At 41.7% G+C, this 21,001-nt stretch overlaps 1 protein-coding gene and 1 pseudogene across 1 annotated transcript; one reads left to right on the top strand and one right to left on the bottom strand.

Annotated features, from left to right (window-relative positions):
* Nucleotides 1–287: 287 nt before the first annotated feature.
* On the bottom strand, nt 288–1,046 carry LOC148872219 (putative F-box protein At5g04010). The gene has a single exon (XM_088970104.1). It carries the CDS (start codon nt 1,044–1,046, stop codon nt 288–290), a length of 759 nt encoding a protein of 252 aa, XP_088826230.1.
* A 17,426-nt stretch (nt 1,047–18,472) lies between these two features.
* Nucleotides 18,473–20,997, top strand: LOC148872218 (casein kinase II subunit beta-1-like; annotated as a pseudogene).
* Nucleotides 20,998–21,001: the final 4 nt, after the last annotated feature.

Here is a 21,001-nt window from a genome sequence, read left to right as displayed (position 1 = left end):
TCTTGTAGCGTAAAGACCTTATCAAACAAACAAGACAAAAAAATCTAAAGTAACAACCTGTTTCTCATGCATCTACACCAACAAGCAAACAGAGCCTATAGAAACTGAAAGACAAAAGGAAAGGTAAACCAAAACTTAATTACACTCAGCAAATGCAAATGCAAATGAAATCTGCACTGCAGCCAATCAGATCATCATTGGATGGGCCCATTGAAGGGCTACACCAGTACAATGATCAACTTTCAAGCACCATGAAAAAACAAGTCTAAAGAAACAAAACCAGTCTCTCACACAGCATCTGGCAGAAGAAAATGCTGCAAGTATCTCAGACCATCATCAATGCCCAAATATCCCCAGCTAACCACACTCAATATACCCATACTCACCTTCTCCACCCTCCTCTTCTTATCACCATCACTCGCATAAGAGAACCCCAGTCCCAACTCTGCCACAAGACTACTTGATACCGCATTCGAGCAACACCCCGGCGACGGGAGCTCCTCCGAGAACCACCGCTCGCCTGCCGCAACAAGCCTTCCTTTCTCCTTACGATCCATCATGGAGAAAACCCCTCTCCAACCTTTCAGTACTACCGTCCATGTGACTCTCACCTCTTCAGACATCTCTATTATCGATCTGTTGCCGCCGTGAAGCTCGATATCAAATCGGAATACCCCGTTCCAGCAGTTGTTGAGATCACTGCCAGATTTTACAAGAGTAAGGATGTTTGAATCGCCGTGGATGATGTCCATGGTGAAGATAAGATGATCGAGGGAGATGTGAGGTACTGAAGGGCTGCGTAGACGACGCCTGCATGAGCTCTGTCCAAGAGCGAATAGGCGATGATACGAGACGGCGCTGTCGAGGAAGCGAAGGGTGGAGAGGGAGGGGTAGTGAGTGAAGCATATGGGCTTCCAGAGGTGGTCTGAGGACATGCAGACGGACCACGACTTGCAGACACATGACGCCATAGCTAGAGTCTTGGGGTCAAGGTAGTGAGCAACGAGGAGGAGGACTTCCCATGTAGGAGGATGAGGTGCAGACATTTTCCTTCTCTTCTTCTGGTGTGTTCACTTGATTGGGGGCTGAGCAGTGGCTGCAGTGCACAAGCCAGAAGTACAGAACGAGAATTTTTGGTCGGTTGTCTCTGTTCACCGTTCGGTTGGGGTCTTGGTCATCAGTCTGGGCGGCTTCCAACTGACGTGTGTCGTTGGCAGGTGACTACGTGTGTCGGTTGGGGTCTTGGTCATCAGTCAGGGCGGTTTCTGTTGATCGGTTCAGTTGGCTTATGTGTTACATCTTATGACTGACACGTTTGGGTTAAGGTTTAGGAATAAAGTGTTTTTTTAGGGGCAATTTTGGCATTGGAGTCACATAAATAATGCCTGCATAATCAGATCTGTGATCTTTGGGCTGTTTCTATGGTGAGACCATGTTTGTTTGAAGTGATTAATAGTGAATTGCCATTTTTAAGGCCTCGTTTTTTTCGATAGAATGGGAAAAAGCATGGTTTTTAAAACCAGACCGGACCGGATGGTTAGATTGGAAAAACCAAGAATAGGTCAGGTGACCGATTTCAGTTTTCCCAAAACTGAAAATTTTTCAAAAGTTGTTGATTTTAGTCAGCAAACTACTAATTTGGGCGATTAATTGTCTAAACGGTTTTGATTATTTTTTATTTTTTTACTTTTTTATCAAACAGATTGACCGTTTAATTCAAATGACTGGACCGTTCGACCCGATAACCATCCCTAACCAATTCGCCTTTAAAAACCATAGAAAAAAGTACAAACAATTTAAAATCGACAAAGTTCTAGGTGATGAATTTAAGCAAATTGGAGAATTAGATAACTATGAGCCTGATTTGCTAACCAATCTGCGGCTTTGTTGGTTTCTTTGGAATCATGATGATAATCTAGGTCTCCATCGAATCTTGATTTCATCTTTCTGCATTCTTCGATGCTTGACTTCAATTTCTAAGGGGCTTGATTCTCAACGCCTCGTTTGTTTGTAATGTATTTTCATTTGTATTTGTGCAAAGTAAAATTTGATTGGTTTATATTTTATTTTTTGTGATGAATTACATTATAGTGCAAAAATAAAGTGAAAACTAACAAAACCCCAATTTCTGTTCTTTTTAGTTTGCATTTTCATTCATTAACCGTATTAATGGCTGTATTTGATTGCATGGGAAATCTTATTTGGACTAGTATAAATATATGGGAGTTCTGAGTGCAACTAGGATGAGTATTAATTCTGTTACCTTTTGCCTCACGTTTGAGCTTGTGTGCTGTTCAAACGGGAACCGGTCAGATTTCATAATTTATGCACGATTCTCAATGAAGGTTGATAAAGTAAAGAATATATATATGTACGCATATTTTTTGATAACTCGAGATTATCATTCTCAAGGAGGAAGGAGGAAGAGATACACGGTTTGGTGGGGTTTAAGTGACTTGTATGTTTTTCTGGCTTTCTCTTAAGATTTTCATTGTGAAGGGAAGGAAAAATAGAGTTTGGGGGTTTTTTAGGTCACTTATTTTTTTTGTTAGCCCAAGATTCTCTTTCTCATTTCCAAATAGGTAGGCTGGTCATTCTCTCAAATAGAAAAAATGCCATTCTGCCTAGAATAGAAATCGGAATCCCATTCCGTCCAGCTGAATTGATAGTATGGAAATGGTGATTCCAAACCCCTCTTCCCAAAAACCAATTGGACCTTTAAAAAACTGATTTAATAAGCACCCTCCCCGAATCAACAAATTACAATTTATACAATCCGAACAGGCTAAGAAATGAGGTATAGGGTAGGTGTAAATCGGGTTGTGCTGTCCCGGCGTAGCATGGCTTGAGGGTAGCCCGCGCAAAGCATGGGTTCTGCCATGTCAGCCCATAGGCCAAGCTGTACTGTGCTTCTCTCCTTTGTGATACTTTGAGAGGTCGGTACGGCACAGCCCATGGCCCAAGCCCATGTGGCTCATGCTTGGGTCACACTAGGCCAGTTTGTTTTTTTTTTTTTTTTGACATTTTGATTTTTTTTTTCATTTTTTGCTAAGTAAAATACTTAAATTTGGGAATAAATTAGAAAAATTTAACAAAAAAATGAAAAAACTTAACGAAATACAAAATAGACAACAAATTGGAATAAAATGGTCAATGGATGAACTAAATATTGAAAATGGAATAAAATATAAAAACAATAGAATAAAATTATAAATTGAAAATGAAAAATTATATTGTTGAAAAAACAAGTAATTTAAATAAAATTGAAAAATAAAATTTACACTAATTTAAAAAATGCTATACAATTATTGACTATACAAAAACTATTGACTTCATCATTTTTCTTCAAGTTCCACCTGGAAAAAAATAACAAATAATTTAAATAAAATTGAAAAATAAAATTTACATTAATTTTAAAAAATCCTATACAATTATTAACTATACTAAAAAATATTGACTTCATCATTTTTCTTCAAGTTCCACCTGCATCTCCTTAACCTTGATCATCATCTGCTTCTGATGAAACGTTAGGTGAAGTATCATGCCCTCCTTTGTCTTGCAATCCATCTTCAGCATCCAACCAATCTTTCAAGCATAAGCGCATCTCCAAACTTTCATCATTTTTGCAATTTCTCTTGTCATATAGTCCCTAGTACTTGCACTAAAACAAGACTCTGATGGAACTATAGACACCAGAGGGATTATTATATCACATGCCATGGCAGCAAGAGCTGAATACGTTTTCCATGTTCACTCCATCAAGCTAAATTCATTTCTTTTGAGTCGAAGGAATCACCTAAATTAGAAAAATGTTCTTGTAAATAAAAATTAAGTTTAGTAAATGAACTTCTTGATGATGTGGCAGTGGATTTCTGCCTCTTATTATAGACCAATTTTTTTCTTTTCCACTATTGGAAATAGTTGTTTCAAAAGTAGAAGTTGCACCTATACAAGTTGCAGATTTCTTATGCCTTATCATTTGAGATTCGTATAAACTATACATCAAATGATAAACTATTAATTTCTTTTGTTATTTCCAATTTTAATATTCAAATTTTCACAATATGATTCAAGTAAAATATCTAACCCATCTTTCCTAATATTAAGATCTGATATTGTAGCTAAGTAATAAAGAGGAGAAATGTTCTTCCAATATTTTTTAAAATATATTTTCCATTATTTCAACAATACTTTTAAACTGTGAATGTTTTCTATATTTTGCAAAACATACATTAATCATAAATAAATGATTAAATAAAATAACTAGTTGTGCAATAAACACTCGAAAAATCATAGTTGTATTATAAAAATTTTGTAAAAAATCTTTTATACAAATAGTAATTTCCTAGTCTTCCTTAAATATAATATCATGTGGCATTTTTGCATTATAAAAATTATTAAGAATTTGTTTGAAAGAAATACAATTTTCTAACATAGAATAGGTATAATTTCATCTATGTTTTACATTTAAAACATTTTTTTTTATATTTTAAACCCTAATTTGGACATAAATATTTGAATTCTTGTTTTCTTATTCCAAAACTTCTAATATACAAAATACAATTTCTAATTTTAGAAATATGAGGAGAAATGATATTTAAGGCATCTTGAACACATAAATTTAAGATGTGACATGCACATCTAATATGAAATAATTTACCATTTAAACATGGTTTTAATAGAGATTTTAAAATATTTATTGTTGAATCATTATTACTTGCATTATCAAAACTAATAGAAAAAAGTTGGTTTTCAATTCCATAATTATATAAAGTATTTAACATACTTGCAACAATTGTTGGGCCAATATGTGGCCATTTAAGCCTAGTAAAACTTAAAATTCTTTTTTGTAAAAGTCAATTTTCATTAATAAAATGACTAATAGCACAAATATAACTTATATTATTTTAGAGGTCTAAATATCAAAAGTAATTGCAACTCTAGAATTTAGATTTGATAAAATGGAAATTAAATTTTGTTTATATGAATAAAATTTTTTTAAAGCATCTTATCTAACAGTATTTTTAGAAACTTTTTTAAATTGTGGATTTATAGAATATCGTAAAAATTTTTCAAGTTTAGTATATTCAGCTAATAAAAAATGGTTGTTAAGCTTGTACAATATATTTTGCTAACTCTTTCCTCATTTTTTCTTGAGAATATTTAAAAGTATAAAAAACCACATTCCCAATTTGTGTTGGTGAGGTTCCTTTCCCTTCTTCTTTTTCTTGTTTCTCATGGAAGAGTAAATGTCTGCCCAAGTGGCTAGTACCACCTTTGCTACTATAACTAAAGTTACTCCTACATTTTTGGTAAATGGTTGTTTTTCTCTTCCCCTCAACATCTCCTATTCTAAATATTTTCCAAACCAAGATAGTCAACTTAGTACTCTTTTATTTCATTCCCTTAGTAGCAATACTAAGGGTGGGAACTCTGACATCAATAGCATCCATGCATATCAGTGCTGACACTATCGTGCTACGACTGAACATTGTTGACATTGAAAATGTTGGGGAATTGGTTTCAAAAGGAAGAGTCATCCATTTTTTTTAAATTAAAAAAAATAATAATTCAATTGCACTTATTCGAATTGTCAGTTTGAAATCTCAATTTGATATAACTTGATTGAGAAAGTCTTCTTGTTGAAACTTGAATGAAGTTGAGAATTGGAGAGTATAAAGAGTATAAGAATTGATGTGATGAGAATGGTGGATGATAGGGGTATTTATATGAATTGAAAATAATTTAACTGTCCAAAATACCCTAAAAACTAGTAATTTTTAGTTGTTGGGAGAGGTATTTTGGTCATTATGAAGCCATTTATCACGTTACCCAAATGCCCCAAATTAGTAGTTATATAGCTATTGGGGGGCATTGTTGTCATTTTTTCTCCCCCCAAAGCCAAAATACTCCCTATATAGTTGTTGGGGGGTATTTCTGGGTTCATGTTATTAAAAATAAATATCTTCAAAATTAAGGAAAAATTTTAGAATACAAATCTAAGGAGTGGTATATGTGCAAGGATTGCTCCATTGCAACCTAAGTGACTAAGGTTCAAATCTTGGAAACAACCTCTCTCTATATGTGTGGGTAGGCTTGTTCATGACTCAGGTAGCTTGACGGCCCGGCCCAGCCTACACCCCCGGTCATGCTTGGACATATAATTAGGCCCACGAGCCTGACCTCGGGCCCAAAATAGTAAGCCCGACTGTGCTTCGGGCCGGACTTGGGATTTGTCAAAATAGCTAGCCTGAGTCTAGTCCAACCCGATTTAGCATTATATATTTTATGAAATATATAATATGTATTTTATATATTATATAAAATACATAATATTTATTAGAATATATATATATATTAATAATTTAATATATACATTTTTTATTTTTTCTTTATAATTTCTCTCTCTCTCTCTCTCTCTCTCTCTCTCTCTCTATTCAGCCACTTCAGTAGTAGTAGTGACATGAGCTAGACTTCGGGCTCGGGCCCAAGTTGTAGGCTCGATGGTCGAGCAAGGATCGGGCTTGGGCCTTAGAATAATCTATTAATGCAAAGTGAAAGCCTGACTCAGCCCATGAACAAGTTTGTGTGTAGGTAATAAGGCTGCATACATCTAGTCTAAGGGTGTCAAACTGTTAATGGACTGATTATGGAATAGACCCTGTCCAATCCAAAATCAATTTGGACAGATTGGATGGACCAACAAGACATATTGGGTTGGACCAATCCAGTCCAAAATATTTGTTGGATTGGACCTGGTCCGTTCATATTAGATTGGTTTGGATTAAGACAATATTTGGTCTATTGATATAAGATAAGAATATAGATGTCAATGGGCCGAGTTTAGGTTGAAACCAATCTAAATTAAAACAAATTTGAACAGATTGGATGGTCCAGACATTGAATTGGACTGGTCCAAAATATTCATTAATTGGATTGGATTGGACCTGGTTCATTTGTAATGGACTCATATTGGACTAGATCGGATTGGACAAAATCCAGTCCAATTGACACCCCTACATCTATCCCTCCCTAAATCTGCATTGGTGGGAGCCTCGTGCACTAGGCTTTCCTTTAAATCCAAAGAATGGTATATCCTAGGCGTGTACAGGTATCCTCCAAAATAAGGAATTAAGGCTATGTTTGGGAGTGCTTAAGTTAAAAGTAAGTGCCTATTGAATAAGTGCTTATTTTTTAAAATAAGCACTTATTTTATATTGGACGTTTGGTAGTCTTTTTCTCTAATAAGCACTTAAATAAGCATTTGTGGCTATTTTGTCCTTCATTTTCTTTCAATTTTCCAAAATATACCCTTTTGAAAGCACTTTTATTAAATTGCTTTTATAAAACACTTTTATGAAAGCACTTTTACAAAAACACATTTGTGAAATCACTTTTACGAAAGAGCTTTTAAGAAAGTACTTTTACGAAAGCACTTTTATGAAAGTAATTTTACGAAAGTAGTTTTGTGAAAGTAATTTTACAAAAGTACTTTTATGAAAGAACTTTTGTAAAAGTACTTTTATAAAGGACTTTCAAAAAAGTACTTTCATAAAATTGCTTTTATAAAGTAATTTCATAAAAGTGTTAAAGCTTTTTCATAAAAGTATTTTTACAAAAGTGTTTTCATAAAAATATTTTTATAAAAGTGCTTTCGTAAAAGTACTTTCATAAAATTTAACTAGGGATAATTTTGGAAGAAAAAAATTGAATAAGTGCTTATTTTATAAGCACTTAAAAAAGTTGGAAATTTGGGCTTAAAAAATAAGCCCTTATTTTTAAAATAAGCACATATAACGGGCTTATTTCCCAAATACCAATAAGTGTTTAATGGCCTAAATAAGTACTTATTTTTAAGCACTTCCAAACATGGCCTAAGAAAGTAATGACATAGAAAATAGGCAATTGAGAAAGTTCCCCTTTTGGAATGACACATAGTCCAAATGTTGGTTAATTAGAGAGGAAGTCCTTCTACTGACCAAGACATTATCAACTAGGGGTACAACTTTTCCGGGTTAGGGTTGGGATTTTGTCAAAATTTCAATAGGCCCAAACCGAAACCCGAGCACAAAACAGTGTAAACTGTTAGATCGGGCCAATCCAACTTGCACCCCTACTATCAACATAAGATAAGAAGATTGCTAGGTGGGTGTTCTATTCTTCTTTTGCTTCTCGAATTAAATGTAAGATATGAATTAATGTGGGTGTTCTAATTACTCATGGTCAAAAAGTTATAGCGGGAAAATTGGGATATTCACTACAAGAAAAACAATCTAAGGCAGCAGTTTAGAGCCGACGTTCTGTTAAGATTGCCACCTTAGAGAGAGCTAAGGTGGTCTTCTCAAAAAGACCGCCGCTTGCTAAACTAATTTAAAGAAAAATAAAAGCTGGGCAGCGGTCTTTGGCACCTGGCACGAGGCTTTATTGTTTGAACCGGATTTGAGCCGGTCTAAAACCAATTATTCTACCAAATAAACCTAAAATATCAAAACCTTTGCATTCCCGTGTTTGATCTTCTTTGTATTTCCGCAACTCATGCCCTCTATCTCCTTTCCCCCCTCTTTCTACTACTGCTGTTGGTATTGATATCTAAGGTTTTTGATTCCCTCCTCTTTCTCTCTAAACTCTCGAGGATTTTTTGTTGATACTGCACCTTCCACTCGCCATTATGAGTAATAACAAGGATGGATTCGACATGGCCGATCTCGCTTCCCCTTCTCCTACTGCCACTACTGGTAAAGCAAAACTAACTTTAACCCGAGCCCTTTCTCTCTCTCGGTCTGACTCTTTGTTCTTTCCCTATCTCTCTCCCTCTCTCTTACTGTCTCAACTTTTTCGTATATTTGTAACCTTGATCCTTGTCTGTTTCCTTACCATTTGTAGCTCTTAGTGCCAAGGATCGTGTTGATATTGTCAATGATATCAAGGTGGGTGATACCGTTTATTTGGATGCTTCCATGTGGCTTCTATATTTGAATTTTAGGGTTTCCTCTGGTTCATCCTATTAGGGTTTATTGGATCTGATGAACGGTGATTTGGCCCGATCTAGCGAGAAGGGGAGACGTGGACATGACCTAATTAAGGGATGACAGCTCAGCCTGGCAAGCCTAATTCGCAACATTTGAGCTCGGGTATTCAGCCACCTCGACCCAAAACTCACCTGGGCGTCGAAACACATCGGCATCCAATCTAGTTCGAAACTAAAGAATCGAAGTATCAACTCGAGGCTAACAACTTGAATCGCCATGTAACCGACTCCAGAGGTCTCTCCAACAGACCCCGAATCTCTCGAGATAACGATGAGCTAACAAATCTTGAATCTCTCGAGATCATGATGAACTAACAGATCCTGACTTTTCTGAGATCATGATGAGGACTCATCCCAACTCCGTTAGGAGTCGAAAGTGAAACGATAAGCCTTATCTACGTACTGCTCCTTCGGAAGCAGAACAAATCCTATCTCCACACCCCGGAGATCCCAAAGGTCTTTTGTGAGACCCACGATTACTCCAGTATATAAAGACGAGAACCTCAAGTCAAAGGTACGCGTGATCACTCTACTTTCTAGCATTTAAGCTTTCAAGCTCTTAAGTGCTCAGCTTGCGTTTACAGCATACTAACTTAGGCATCGGAGCAACCTCGTCGGATTAGCCACCTCGGGTTCTCTGATCCACTGTCTTGTAGATAGATCTAGCTCGCTGCTCGATTGGAAGCCAGATTGCCCTCCAGCTAGGAGTAGTCAGATCGTGCAACAACAATTGTCACCGTCTGTGGGAAACAATCGAAAGGTCATCCCCATTCTTTACAGTTACCAACCTTGATTTCTACGTCAATGGCATCTTCTAGTCATATTGGAAAAAGCAGCGAGATGAACGTCTTCGAGGGGCAACCCCAACCCCCTACGGTGTGCATCGACCAATTCACCATCCCGCTTACCGCGTTTGGAGTTCCAACACTGACCGCACCACCAAACACCACATAGGTGAGTGCCCCACTACCCCAAGTGGTAGGCACAACTTTTTTTGAGCCTTCTATGGTTCCCTTCAGAGTCGGGCAGTCCCAACTCAATGACTTGGTTTAGTGCGTCCGGGCTATCCAGATCTAGATGAAGCAGGTCCAATAGTTTCAACAGTACCAACAGTATCAACATCGGCTTCCTCCACTGTCGTAGAACCAACAGCCGGTTCCACCTTGGCACCCAGGGGCCCATCAAAATCAGAACCGGCCTAGGACTAACCAGAACATCAGCCGATCTCCCCATCGGGGCAAAGAGACCTCACAAGTACCGATTCCTCTCATGAGTCAGGTCTCTCCCCGTGGGAGAAGAGACAGTCAACTTACTCCACTGGCCTTGCAAGGGAACCTCGAAAACAAGTTCAGGGATACTCATCCTAACAGGACCAATCCTCATCAGCATTCACAGCAAGAAAATGATGGTTCACTACTAGGTAACCAGTTCGGGGTTCGAGGTGTGAACTCAAGACAGGGCCTCTCCGTCCCTTGTGATAGCCAGCCCCAGAATCCCACAAGGAACATGGAGTTACCTCGCGGCAGAGCGGTATTGGAGCACACCAAACTAGGGCTAATGAGTCTTGTATGTGAACTCTTTCCAGTCTCAGATGCACCTAACTAGGGCTAATGAGTCTTGTATGTGTGTGGCCTTCTCCACTACGTTCAAAGGGGTAGTCTGCACCTGGTATCGAAATCTTACGCTAGGCTCCATCAAAAGCTGGTCCCAGTTCGCACACTTATTTACCTCGCACTTCATCACTAGCAAGAAGTGCCCGAAGTCACAGGAAAGCCTTCTTAATGTAGTTTAGAGGGAAGGAGAACTGATCAGAAGCTATATTAAGCGCTTCAACGACACCTGCCTACAGATACCAGGCCTCGACCCGGCGGTAAGACTCATTGCAGTGAAGAAAGGAATAACCCACAAGGAGTTTAATGGCATGTGGTGGCCAACAAACCAAAGGATATCACCGATTTTAAGCTAACCGATCAGTTCATCAGTACCAAAGAGGAAATCAATCAGAAGGCCGATAATCCACCAATAGAAAAGAGGAAAAGAGACAATAAAGACACAACTAATGGAGGACAAAAAAGAAGGAAGAGCAAGTCCCCGAGCAGGGGAGGAAACAAATCCAGAAGCCGGTCTCTCTCGTGAACTCGCAAATCAGGTCGGCGCTCCAGAACCCCACTTGTCGAAAGAACGAATTACACGCCATTGAACGATAAGTGAGGAGAAATCATAATGGCCATTAAGGACTCCTCCTTCATCAAATGGCCTCCCAGGTTGAGGGGAGATCCTGCAACAAGGAACCGAAACATCAAATGGCCACAAGCACAACATAGAGAATTGCAGGAACCTCCATGACGAGATCGAGGAGCTTATTCGCCGTGGATACCTAAAGAATTTCATACAACGAGAAGAGAGAGGTCAAGCAAATTGGCAAACAGATCAACAGGGGGACTAGAGAAGGAATGCCCCTGAGACCAACAGGTAGAACGAGCAACCTTCGCGATAGTTTCCCGAAGAAAGACCGATCCACGGGGTAATTAACATGATTACCGACGGGTCAATCATTGCGGGGTGTACATCAGCAGTCGGGAGGACCTCAGTCTGCAAGCTAGAAAATGAAGAGGAAAACCTGCCAAAGTGACCTCAGCTTGAAGAAGCAATATACTTCACAGAGGACAATGCATGCAGGATCCAGTACCCTCATGATGATGCTCTAGTGGTAAAAATGAGAATCAACGACTTCGAAGTGAAGCGCACCCTGGTGGACTTAGGTAGCTTGGCGGATATATTATTCAAGGAGACTTTTGACATGCTACAACTACATCAGATTGATTTAAAACCGGTAGATTCTCCTCTGGTAGGCTTCAGCGGTGACGAGGTCAGACCTTTCGGACGAGTCACGATACCCGTAGAGGCCGGCACGTGGCCAAATATCACAAGGTTTGCGCACACATTCTTGGTGGTCGTGACTCCCTCTCCCTATAACGCCATAGTAGGCCGACCCATTACGCACGCCCTACGTGCAATAGTATCCACCTACTATCTGGCAATGAAGTTTTGAACTGACTATGGAGTAGGAGTTGTACGAGGTGACCAGCTTGATTCTCATAAATGCTACGTAGCTGCTCTCAAAGGGAAAGCGAAGCTAGCGGATAATGTCGAGCTCGAGTGACCAGCGGAATATGCCAACGAGTGAGTTGCCCCGATAGAGGAGACGGTCCACATCCCGGTCTCAACTGATGACCTGGCCAAGACTCTCTAGATCAATTACTCGAGCAACGAACCACTCCGCTCCCAACTAGTAAGTTTCTTACTAAAAAACTTGGATATTTTTGCTTGGCCCGCAGTAGAAATGCACAGAATAGACTTCAAAATTCTAACTCACAAATTGAATACCGACTCCTTAGTAAGGTCAATAAGACAGAAGAAGCACAACCTCACCCCATAATGTTCGAGGGTAGTCGATGAAGAAGTTAGGAAGCTCTTCGCGGTAGACTTCATCAGGGAAGTCCATTACCCGAGCTGGGTGGCTAACCCATTTTTGGTGAAAAAGACCAACGAAAAGTGGTGCGTGTGCATCGATTATACCAACCTGAATAGAGCCTGCCCGAAAGATAGCTTCCCGCTACCCAAGATCGACCGCCTGGTGGACGCGACCTCAGGGCATCAATTGTTGAGCTTCCTGGATGCCTATTCTGGTTACAACCAGATTAGGATGGACCCCTGTCAGCGAAGAGAAAACTACTTTTATAACTGAGCTCGGGTTGTACTATTACAAGGTCATGCCCTTCGGATTAAAAAATGCCAGGGCAGCTTTCCGTCGTCTTGTAAATAAGATTTTTGAGCCATTGATCGACCATAAAATAGAGTGTTATGTAGATGACAAGGTCGAGAAGACCCAATTGTGAAAACGTTTATTAAATGATTTCTGGAGTGTTTTTCAAAATTTTCAAAAATACAATATGAAGTTAAATCCATACAAGTGTGTCTTCGGAGTCACCTCGGGTAAATTCCTAGGCTATATAGTCAACCGACGTGGCATCGAAGCCAACCCAGAGAAAATAAAGGTCATCCTAGATATGAGACCACCCCACAAGATAAAAGAGGTTCAGAGGTTGATTGGTCGGATAGCCGCCCTGAGTCACTTTATGTCCAAGTCGGAAGATCATTGCCTACCCTTTTTCAAAGCCATAAGAAATAACAAAGACTTCGAATGGACTATAGAATGTCAGCTTGCCTTCGATGAGCTAAAAAGATACTTAGGTATCGCCCCTGTTTTAACTCGACCCGAGGAAGGGGGCGTATTAACGTTGTACCTCTCCGCGAGCGGCGAGGTGGTCAGCTCAATACTAATCAAAGAAATAGATTGGGTTCAACGACCCATCTACTATGTTAGTAAAATTTTGCAAGATGCAGAAACTAGGTACCCGGAGATCAAGAAATTAGCATATGTGCTAATCATAGTAGCTCGCAAGATTCGTTCGTACTTCTGGGCCCACACTATCATCATCCTCACCAACAAACCTTTGAGGCAGATTCTGCTCAAACTCGAGGTCTTTGGGAGATTGACAAAGTGGTCTATCGAGCTAAGTGAGTACGATATTCGGTACGAGCCTTGGCCAGTAGTCAAAGCCCAAGTCTTGGCCGATTTTGTAGTAGAATGCACGTTCAGCACTACAACCCCCGATCCGAACTCGATCATACAACAGGAGCTTCAACTAGCGTGACACTACTCCCGGATAGAGTAGGACCGACCTGGAACGAGGAGCCTTGGATTCTCCATGTCGACGGCTCATCCAACCAGCAAGGAAGTGGTGCAGGACCAATTCTGTACGACCCAAGCCAGGTGAAGCTGGAATACACTTTGGTTCGGATTCCCAACATCAAACGAGGCAGAGTACGAAGCATTGGTCGCCGGGTTAACCCTAGCAAGGGAAATGAAGGCAAAGCACCTCGTCATATGCAGCGACTCACAGCTAGTGGTCAACCAAGTCACCGGTGAGTACGAAGCTTGTGACCCCATTATGGCTGCTTACTTGGCCAAAGTCAAAGAGATCCTACGCGGCTTCGTCTCATACTTCATCAGACAGATTCCGAGGTCTGAGAATGATGAGCCCGACACCTTGTCCCAATTAGCTAGCACAAGCAGTAACACCAAGCGGACCGTGTACATAGTGGACTTACCTCGGTCTAGCATTCTCGGGGGGGGGGGGGCAGAAGAGGTCACTCCCGTATCACAAGCAGAACCGAACTGGATTGACCCAATCGTAAGTTATCTTCTTCACAGGATCCTACTTGTAGAACGCAATGCGGCCTGAAGGGTAGAGCGCCAGTCAGCTAAGTACATCCTTATAGATGGTCAGCTGTATAGAAGGTCTTTTATGCTCCCCTACCTGTGCTGCTTGCGACCCTCAGAGGCTGAGCATGTACTCCGCGACACCCATGAAGGCTTGTGCGGCGGACACTTGGGGGGCAGGGCTCTCACACAGAAAGCATTACGACAAGGTTATTATTGGCCGATGATGAAGGCAAATGCAATCGAGCTCGTCAAGAAGTGTGACAGGTGTCAGAGGCATGCCAACATTTACCATGGGCCTGCTGCTGATCTTAAATACCTCACTAGTCCATGGCCCTTCGCGCGGTGGGGAATCGACATCCTTGGCCCTTTCCCGCCAGTGACAGAACAGAGGAGGTTCCTGGTCGTAGCAGTAGACTACTTTACGAAGTGGGTGGAAGTTGAACCTTTGGTAACGATCATAGCCTGCAACATACAAAATTTCTTTTGGAAAAACATAGTATATGGCTTCGGGCTATCTCGGGTACTCATCTCTGATTATGGGAAGCAGTTTGAGGATATCAAGTTTCAAAACTGGTGTGCCAAAATGGGAATTCAACAAAATTTCACCTCGGTGGCACACCCTCAGGCGAACAGGCAAGTAGAAGTCACTAACAGAGCGATACTTTGCAGACTGAAAGCTCGCTTAGCTTGAGCCAAGGGGTTGTGGGTGGATGAACTGCCCCGTGTCCTTTGGGCTTATCAAACTACCATTAAGACTGCCACAGGTAAAACCCCTTTCAACCTCACTTATGACACAGAAGTAGTGATCCCGACAGAAATCGAGGTGCCCACACTACAATTGGAGGCCTATGACAAGGAGACGAATGATGACGAGCTCTGTACCAACCTAGACCTAGTAGAAGAGGTACAAGACCTGAATTACATCCGGACTGCAGCTCACCAACAAAGAGTAGCTCAGTACTATAAAGTTTGGGTAAGAAAATGACACTTCCGCGTTAGTGACCTAGTTCTTCGGAAGGTTATGGTACCTGAGCCCGACGTTGGTAAGCTCGGATTGAATTTGGAAGGTCCATACCGAGTAAGACGGTTGTTCGGGGAAGGCACGTATGAGCTCCAAACTTTGGAAGGGAAGTAGGTACCTCAAGCTTGGAATATCAAAAACCTAAGAAGGTACTACTTGTGACCACCGAACTGGTCAAAAAGATCACCGAACTGGAGAGAGGACTGCGAGTCACTCACAGAAGCCTAAGGGCCATGGTGCCGAGTTGACATAAGACCTCAACACTATGATAAGTCCTAGTTGCCCCTTCAGCATAGGTAGATAAGTCCTGGTCGCGTCTTCGACATAGGCGGACAAGTCCTAGTCGCCTCTTCGGCATAAACAGACAAGTCCTAGTCGCCTCTTTGGCATAGGCAGACCAGTTCTCACGCCTGAGGCATAGACAGTTTGGATACAAACCCTACAATGTCTAGCCCACTGTGGCATATAACAAGAGGTTAATCCCATTTGAAGTCAAGCTCAATGGCTCGACACTAAGGGATAACCAACACTTAAGCGAGTAGCCCGTGTGCAAATAGGTCGGGTATATACCCTACAGTGTCCGCCCACCTCGGCGTACAATGATACAAAATTATCTCTACTTGGAGTCTAGCTCGTTAGCTTGACAATTCAGGGTAACCTACACTTAGAAATAAAATCACTCCCATTTGGTTTAGTTCGCCAGTTCGGGAGTTATCTACACTTAGAAGAAGAAAGAAATTTATGCACACAAAGATTGCAAAAACATTTGTATTTCATTGATATGGAATTTCAGATACAAAAAAAAAAATTTACAATGCACCAAGCTCGGTGTATTACAAAACACGGTCCAAGAAAAGAGGCATCTAGTCACTTCGAGGCTCCTCATCCTTGCTGGAGGCTTCGGTGGGAGGGTCTATCTCCATGCGGCTCTCGCTAGCACCGGTCTCCTCATCTTCGTCGAGTAGGTTGCCGTCACTTTCTGCTTCGGAGTCCGGTTCTTGGGCAACTTCGACGACCTTCTCCTCTGTGATCCTCGAAGTAGTTATGGCACTGAGGTCGAGCTAGGGAAATTCACGTCGGGTCAACCACTGACTAAGTTTGAATCCTTTGCGGTAGCTCGCCGTCCCTACCTCGACCATCTCTTTCCGAAACTCCACTGAGGACTTGTACTCCTCGACCGCCTTAGCCTTGGCCTCCTCCATTGCCTAAAGAAGTAGCTTGGTTCGTTCTTTCACATGAGCCTCTAGGTTCTCCACTTCCCTCTTCAATGCTGCCTCACGCTCCACAAGCTCCTTTTTCTCCGACATCAGCAAAGTGAGCAGCTCCTTAGCCCATGCGTCATTTTTTAGCTGGTTATTATCATTGCGAGCTATGTTCAGTTCAGCATGAGTTTTTCGGGAAGACTCCTTGACTCTGAGGGCCCACTTCAAGTTCACCTCAGACTGATAAGCCAAGGCGTGGATGGTGGAATTCACCTACCAAGAGAATGAAAACAAGCGTCAATATACCAAAAACCCAACTACAAGACAGTTTGAAGAGACATGTCCGAGAACTTACCACCATGCAGTGAGTAGCCGCTCGGGCTCCGAGCTGAGCAATTGGAAATTCAGCCCAATTTGCGACCTCCTCAACAAATACCATGCCCTTGCTATTGAGAAGGCCGAATTTCAGAGTCAAAATACTCCGAAGACGTAGCCTCCTTGGGCACATGGGGTGGGGAGGGCTTTCTTGAGTCCTCTTCGACAAGATCTATTACAAGAGGTTGATCGGTAGTTGACGACTGCTCGGGCTCAGGAATGACGACTAGTGGGTGCTCAACGCGAGCCTTCTTGGTGGCTTTCTTCTTCTTCCTCTTCTTCATGCTCCTGAAGAGTTCGTTGGTGGGGATGTCCATGATAGCTCTGACAAAAAATGAGCTGTCAGATACAGTACCAAAGTAAAATTGAGGGAAAGTACATCGAACAACAACCTACAGGCTGAGCTCCGGCCTGCACGAGCTTCTCCTCGGTCACGAAGTCTTCAAACTTCAGGTCGAGCTCCGCCCAAGATCGGAGCGCCTCCCTTGTCTTCAGGTCCAATCTGACACCGGGGTCCTAGATGGTTGCCCTCCAATGAGTCGGGAAAGGCCACCCCTTAGTATTGTGGACCATGAAATAGCGCCTCTTCTAGGCCGGGACCTTGTTAGGGAGCTCGTGCAAAAGTTTGAAACTGGGATGAGGTGACAAATAGTAAGTTCGCTTGTGCTCGGGTAGAACACAAGATGAATTTTTCTTTATGGAAAGAATAGAAGAAAAAACGTCGAGGTCAAGGGGAAGATTGCAATCGTGGAAAAGTGAAATGATCCCTATGACGTTGCAGATAGAGTTTGGGTGTAATTGATCTATGGTGATGTTGAAAAACTTTACGATATCGACTATGAGAGGGTGAAGTGGAAGACGAAGACCAGCTGCGAGCTACTGGGGAGTCTGTACTGAGCTACTAGGGTTAGGAGCCTAGCCCGAAGTAACCTCCTCGGTAGGACGAGGATCCACGGCTTGAGCCGAGGTACCCACCTCAGCTCTAGTGGACTCACCTCTCCCGTCTAAGAGACTATCAAAACTAAAGTTAGACATACTAAAAGGCATAGAATCGAAAAGAAAAAGCAAAGGAAGACTCACCAAAAGGAAGACCGAAGAAAGGAAAGTGACCTTGGAAAGACTTGAACGCGACCTCAAAGATTGCGGATTTTCAGACTTATGGCAAGGAAAATGAGCCCCTTGGCCCCTATTTATAGCCAGTGTATCCGGGGATCAATGGTCCAACAACTCCTAGGAAAATTGGCTGCATGACCCCTATGGTTGGAATCGATTTATCTTGTGTTTTGATGTCCGTGGAGTTTATAAAACGGCGTGACGTCCGTGTGTAACTCAGACACGACCTGGGTTATTCCTAAGTTGAGTCGGGTGGTCGAACAGGTCCGACCAACGATTCGCCTGTCAAGCCGCTTAGACCTTGTGCCAAATCCACCTGGACTCATCATGAACTCCCCGCACTGGGTCGATACCCCTAGCTTTGGGAGTGGGGGGCAATTGATGAAGGGTGATTTAGCCCAACCTAGCGAGAAGGAGACATGTGGGCGTGACCTGACTAAGGGATGAAAGCTCAGCCCAACAAGCCTAGTTCGCAACATTTGAGCTCAGGTATTCAGCCACCTCGGCATCAAAATACCTCGGCATCCAATCTAGTTCGAAACTAAAGAATTGAAGTATCGGCTCGAGGCTAACAACCCGAATCGCCACGTAACTGACTCCAGAGGTCTCTCCAACAGACCTCGAATCTCTTGAGATCACGATGAGCTAACAGATCTTGAATCTCTCGAGATCACGATGAGCTAACAGATCCTGACTTTTCCAAGATCACGATGAGGACTCATCCTAGCTTCGCCAAAGTCGGAAGTGAAACAATAAGCCTTATCTACATACCGCTCCTTCGGAAGTGGAATGAATCCTATCTCCACACCTCGGAGATCTCGGAGCTCTTTCGTTAGACCCACGAGTACTCCAGTATATTAAGACAAAAACCTCAAGGCAAAGGTAAGCGTGATTACTCTACTTTCTAGCATTCGATCTCTCAAGCTCTTAAGCGCTCTGCTCACGTTTACAACATACTAACTTAGGCATCGGATCGACCTCGCCGGGTAAGCCACCCTGGGTTTTCTGATCCACTGTCTTGCAGATAGATCCAACTTACTGCTCGATTGGAAGTCAGATCGCCCTCTAGCTAGGAGTAGTCAGATTGCGTAACAACAGGATCCGTGTAGAACAAGCTTCAACATTTGGCGGGACAGCAATCCAATGATCCGTGTAGAACAAGCTTCAGATTCAGCATTTGTAATAGTTGTTTTTTGTAGTTTTCTTTTATGATCAAATGGAAAGAAATGTATAGTTCTATAATTTTTACGAAAAGCAAACCAGAACTTCATTAATCATAATACTATGTGCTACATGCTTTTCAGCAATCCAATGATTCCTGTCTTTAGGCAGTTGTTAGATTTTTTTTTGTCATGATTAGTGTATCCTAATTTTTAACATGTTTCATCTATAGAAAGTGAGGAGACAGAACTTAGTAGTTCCAATGGAGAGGAGTCGTCTTGGATCTCTTGGTATTGTGGGCTTAAAGGAAATGAGCTCCTTTGTGAAGTTGATGAGGACTATATACAGGATGATTTCAACTTGTGTGGACTTCAAGGACAAGTTCCTTATTATGACCATCCATTGGACATGATTTTGGATAATGATTCTTTGAGTGGTATGGTTTTTCTATACAATCCTCCCTAGCTATTTTTCTTTTCTATCTTTTTCACTCACCCTCCCCACGAATCTCCTCTTCACTTTATCATATTTAGGTGTTGGAACAAGTTAAGCAATGTTTCAATCTTATATAAAGTTAGTAAGTGACAATGTTGCGCGATCTCACTACTCCATGTTGGAGGATAATCTGACTTCCAGTCAGACGGCGAGATAAGCGGATCTGCAAAAGGAGATTAGAGAACCCGGGGTGGCTAACCCGGCGAGGTCGCTCCGATGCTTAAGTTAGTAAGCTGTTGCGAGCTGAAATTGCTTTGAGAATGTAGAGAGCTAGAGAGCAGAGAAATCACGCGTACCTTGAGCCATCGGGGTTGGAGCCTTATCAATTCCGTCCGAACCAGGCGAGAAGGAGATAAGGCTTGCCGTTATGCGGCGTAATCCCATGAGGTTCGGAATCCGTTGGAGGGATTTCCGGGATCATCACGTAGTGGTTTGAGTCGGTATCCCTGATTTGATGCTTTTTAGTTTCGAATTGGATTGAATGCCGAAATGCCTTGGGGTCGAGGTGATCCTGTTGCGATCTTGTACCGAGGTGATGTTGTCTCGAGGTGACCTTTTCCCGAGCTGGTTGAATATTCGAGCTCGATCTATTGCAGACTAGGCATGTCAGGCTGAGTTATCATCTTAATCAGGTCATGTCCACGTGTCCCCTTTTTACTAGGTAATGCCAAATCGTCCTTCATCAAATTTGCTATGAATTAATGGAAATGGTCATTTTTTTCAACATCCGGATTTTTCATTTTTCAAATTTTTTTGGTATAATGGGGCAATTTGATGCCTTTTGGGCTTAAGAATGTGCATGTGGGCTGTAATGATCTTTAAACATTTGAAATTGCTGTGGAACCACTACCGTTGGTACCACTTATTGCGTCTTTGCTCATCTCTAAACATTACCTGTTCCTTACATTAGGAATCATTTTATCTTTGGGAAAACATCTTACAGGTGAGTTGGATGGTGAAGAACACAGTGAGATTGAATCTGCAGTAGAGTTATTATATGGCCTCATACATGCCCGCTATATCTTAACCAGTAAAGGATTAAATGCTATGGTAAGGTTTCACTTCTGATGGCATTGTTTAGAGATTGTTGACTTTACTAGGTGCATTATATTTTGGTTACAAACTTGTATCTACAGCATGAGAAATACAAGAGGGTGGATGTTGGACGGAGCCCTCGGATTTTTGTGCCGGGCAGCCATACTTGCCTGTTGGCACATCGGATATTCCTTGTAATGGCTCTGTGAAGATCTGTACTTACCTAGGTGCAAATATCAAGGAATTACTTTTTGATGGACAAATTTGGCATCACTAAAACA

The sequence above is a fragment of the Nelumbo lutea genome, chromosome 2, assembly GCF_056320005.1.
Source record: "Nelumbo lutea isolate HS-2025 chromosome 2, American lotus-T2T, whole genome shotgun sequence".
Classification (NCBI taxonomy): domain Eukaryota; kingdom Viridiplantae; phylum Streptophyta; class Magnoliopsida; order Proteales; family Nelumbonaceae; genus Nelumbo; species Nelumbo lutea.
Note: the sequence above shows the minus strand (reverse complement) of the source record. Positions and strands in the feature narration are given on the sequence as shown.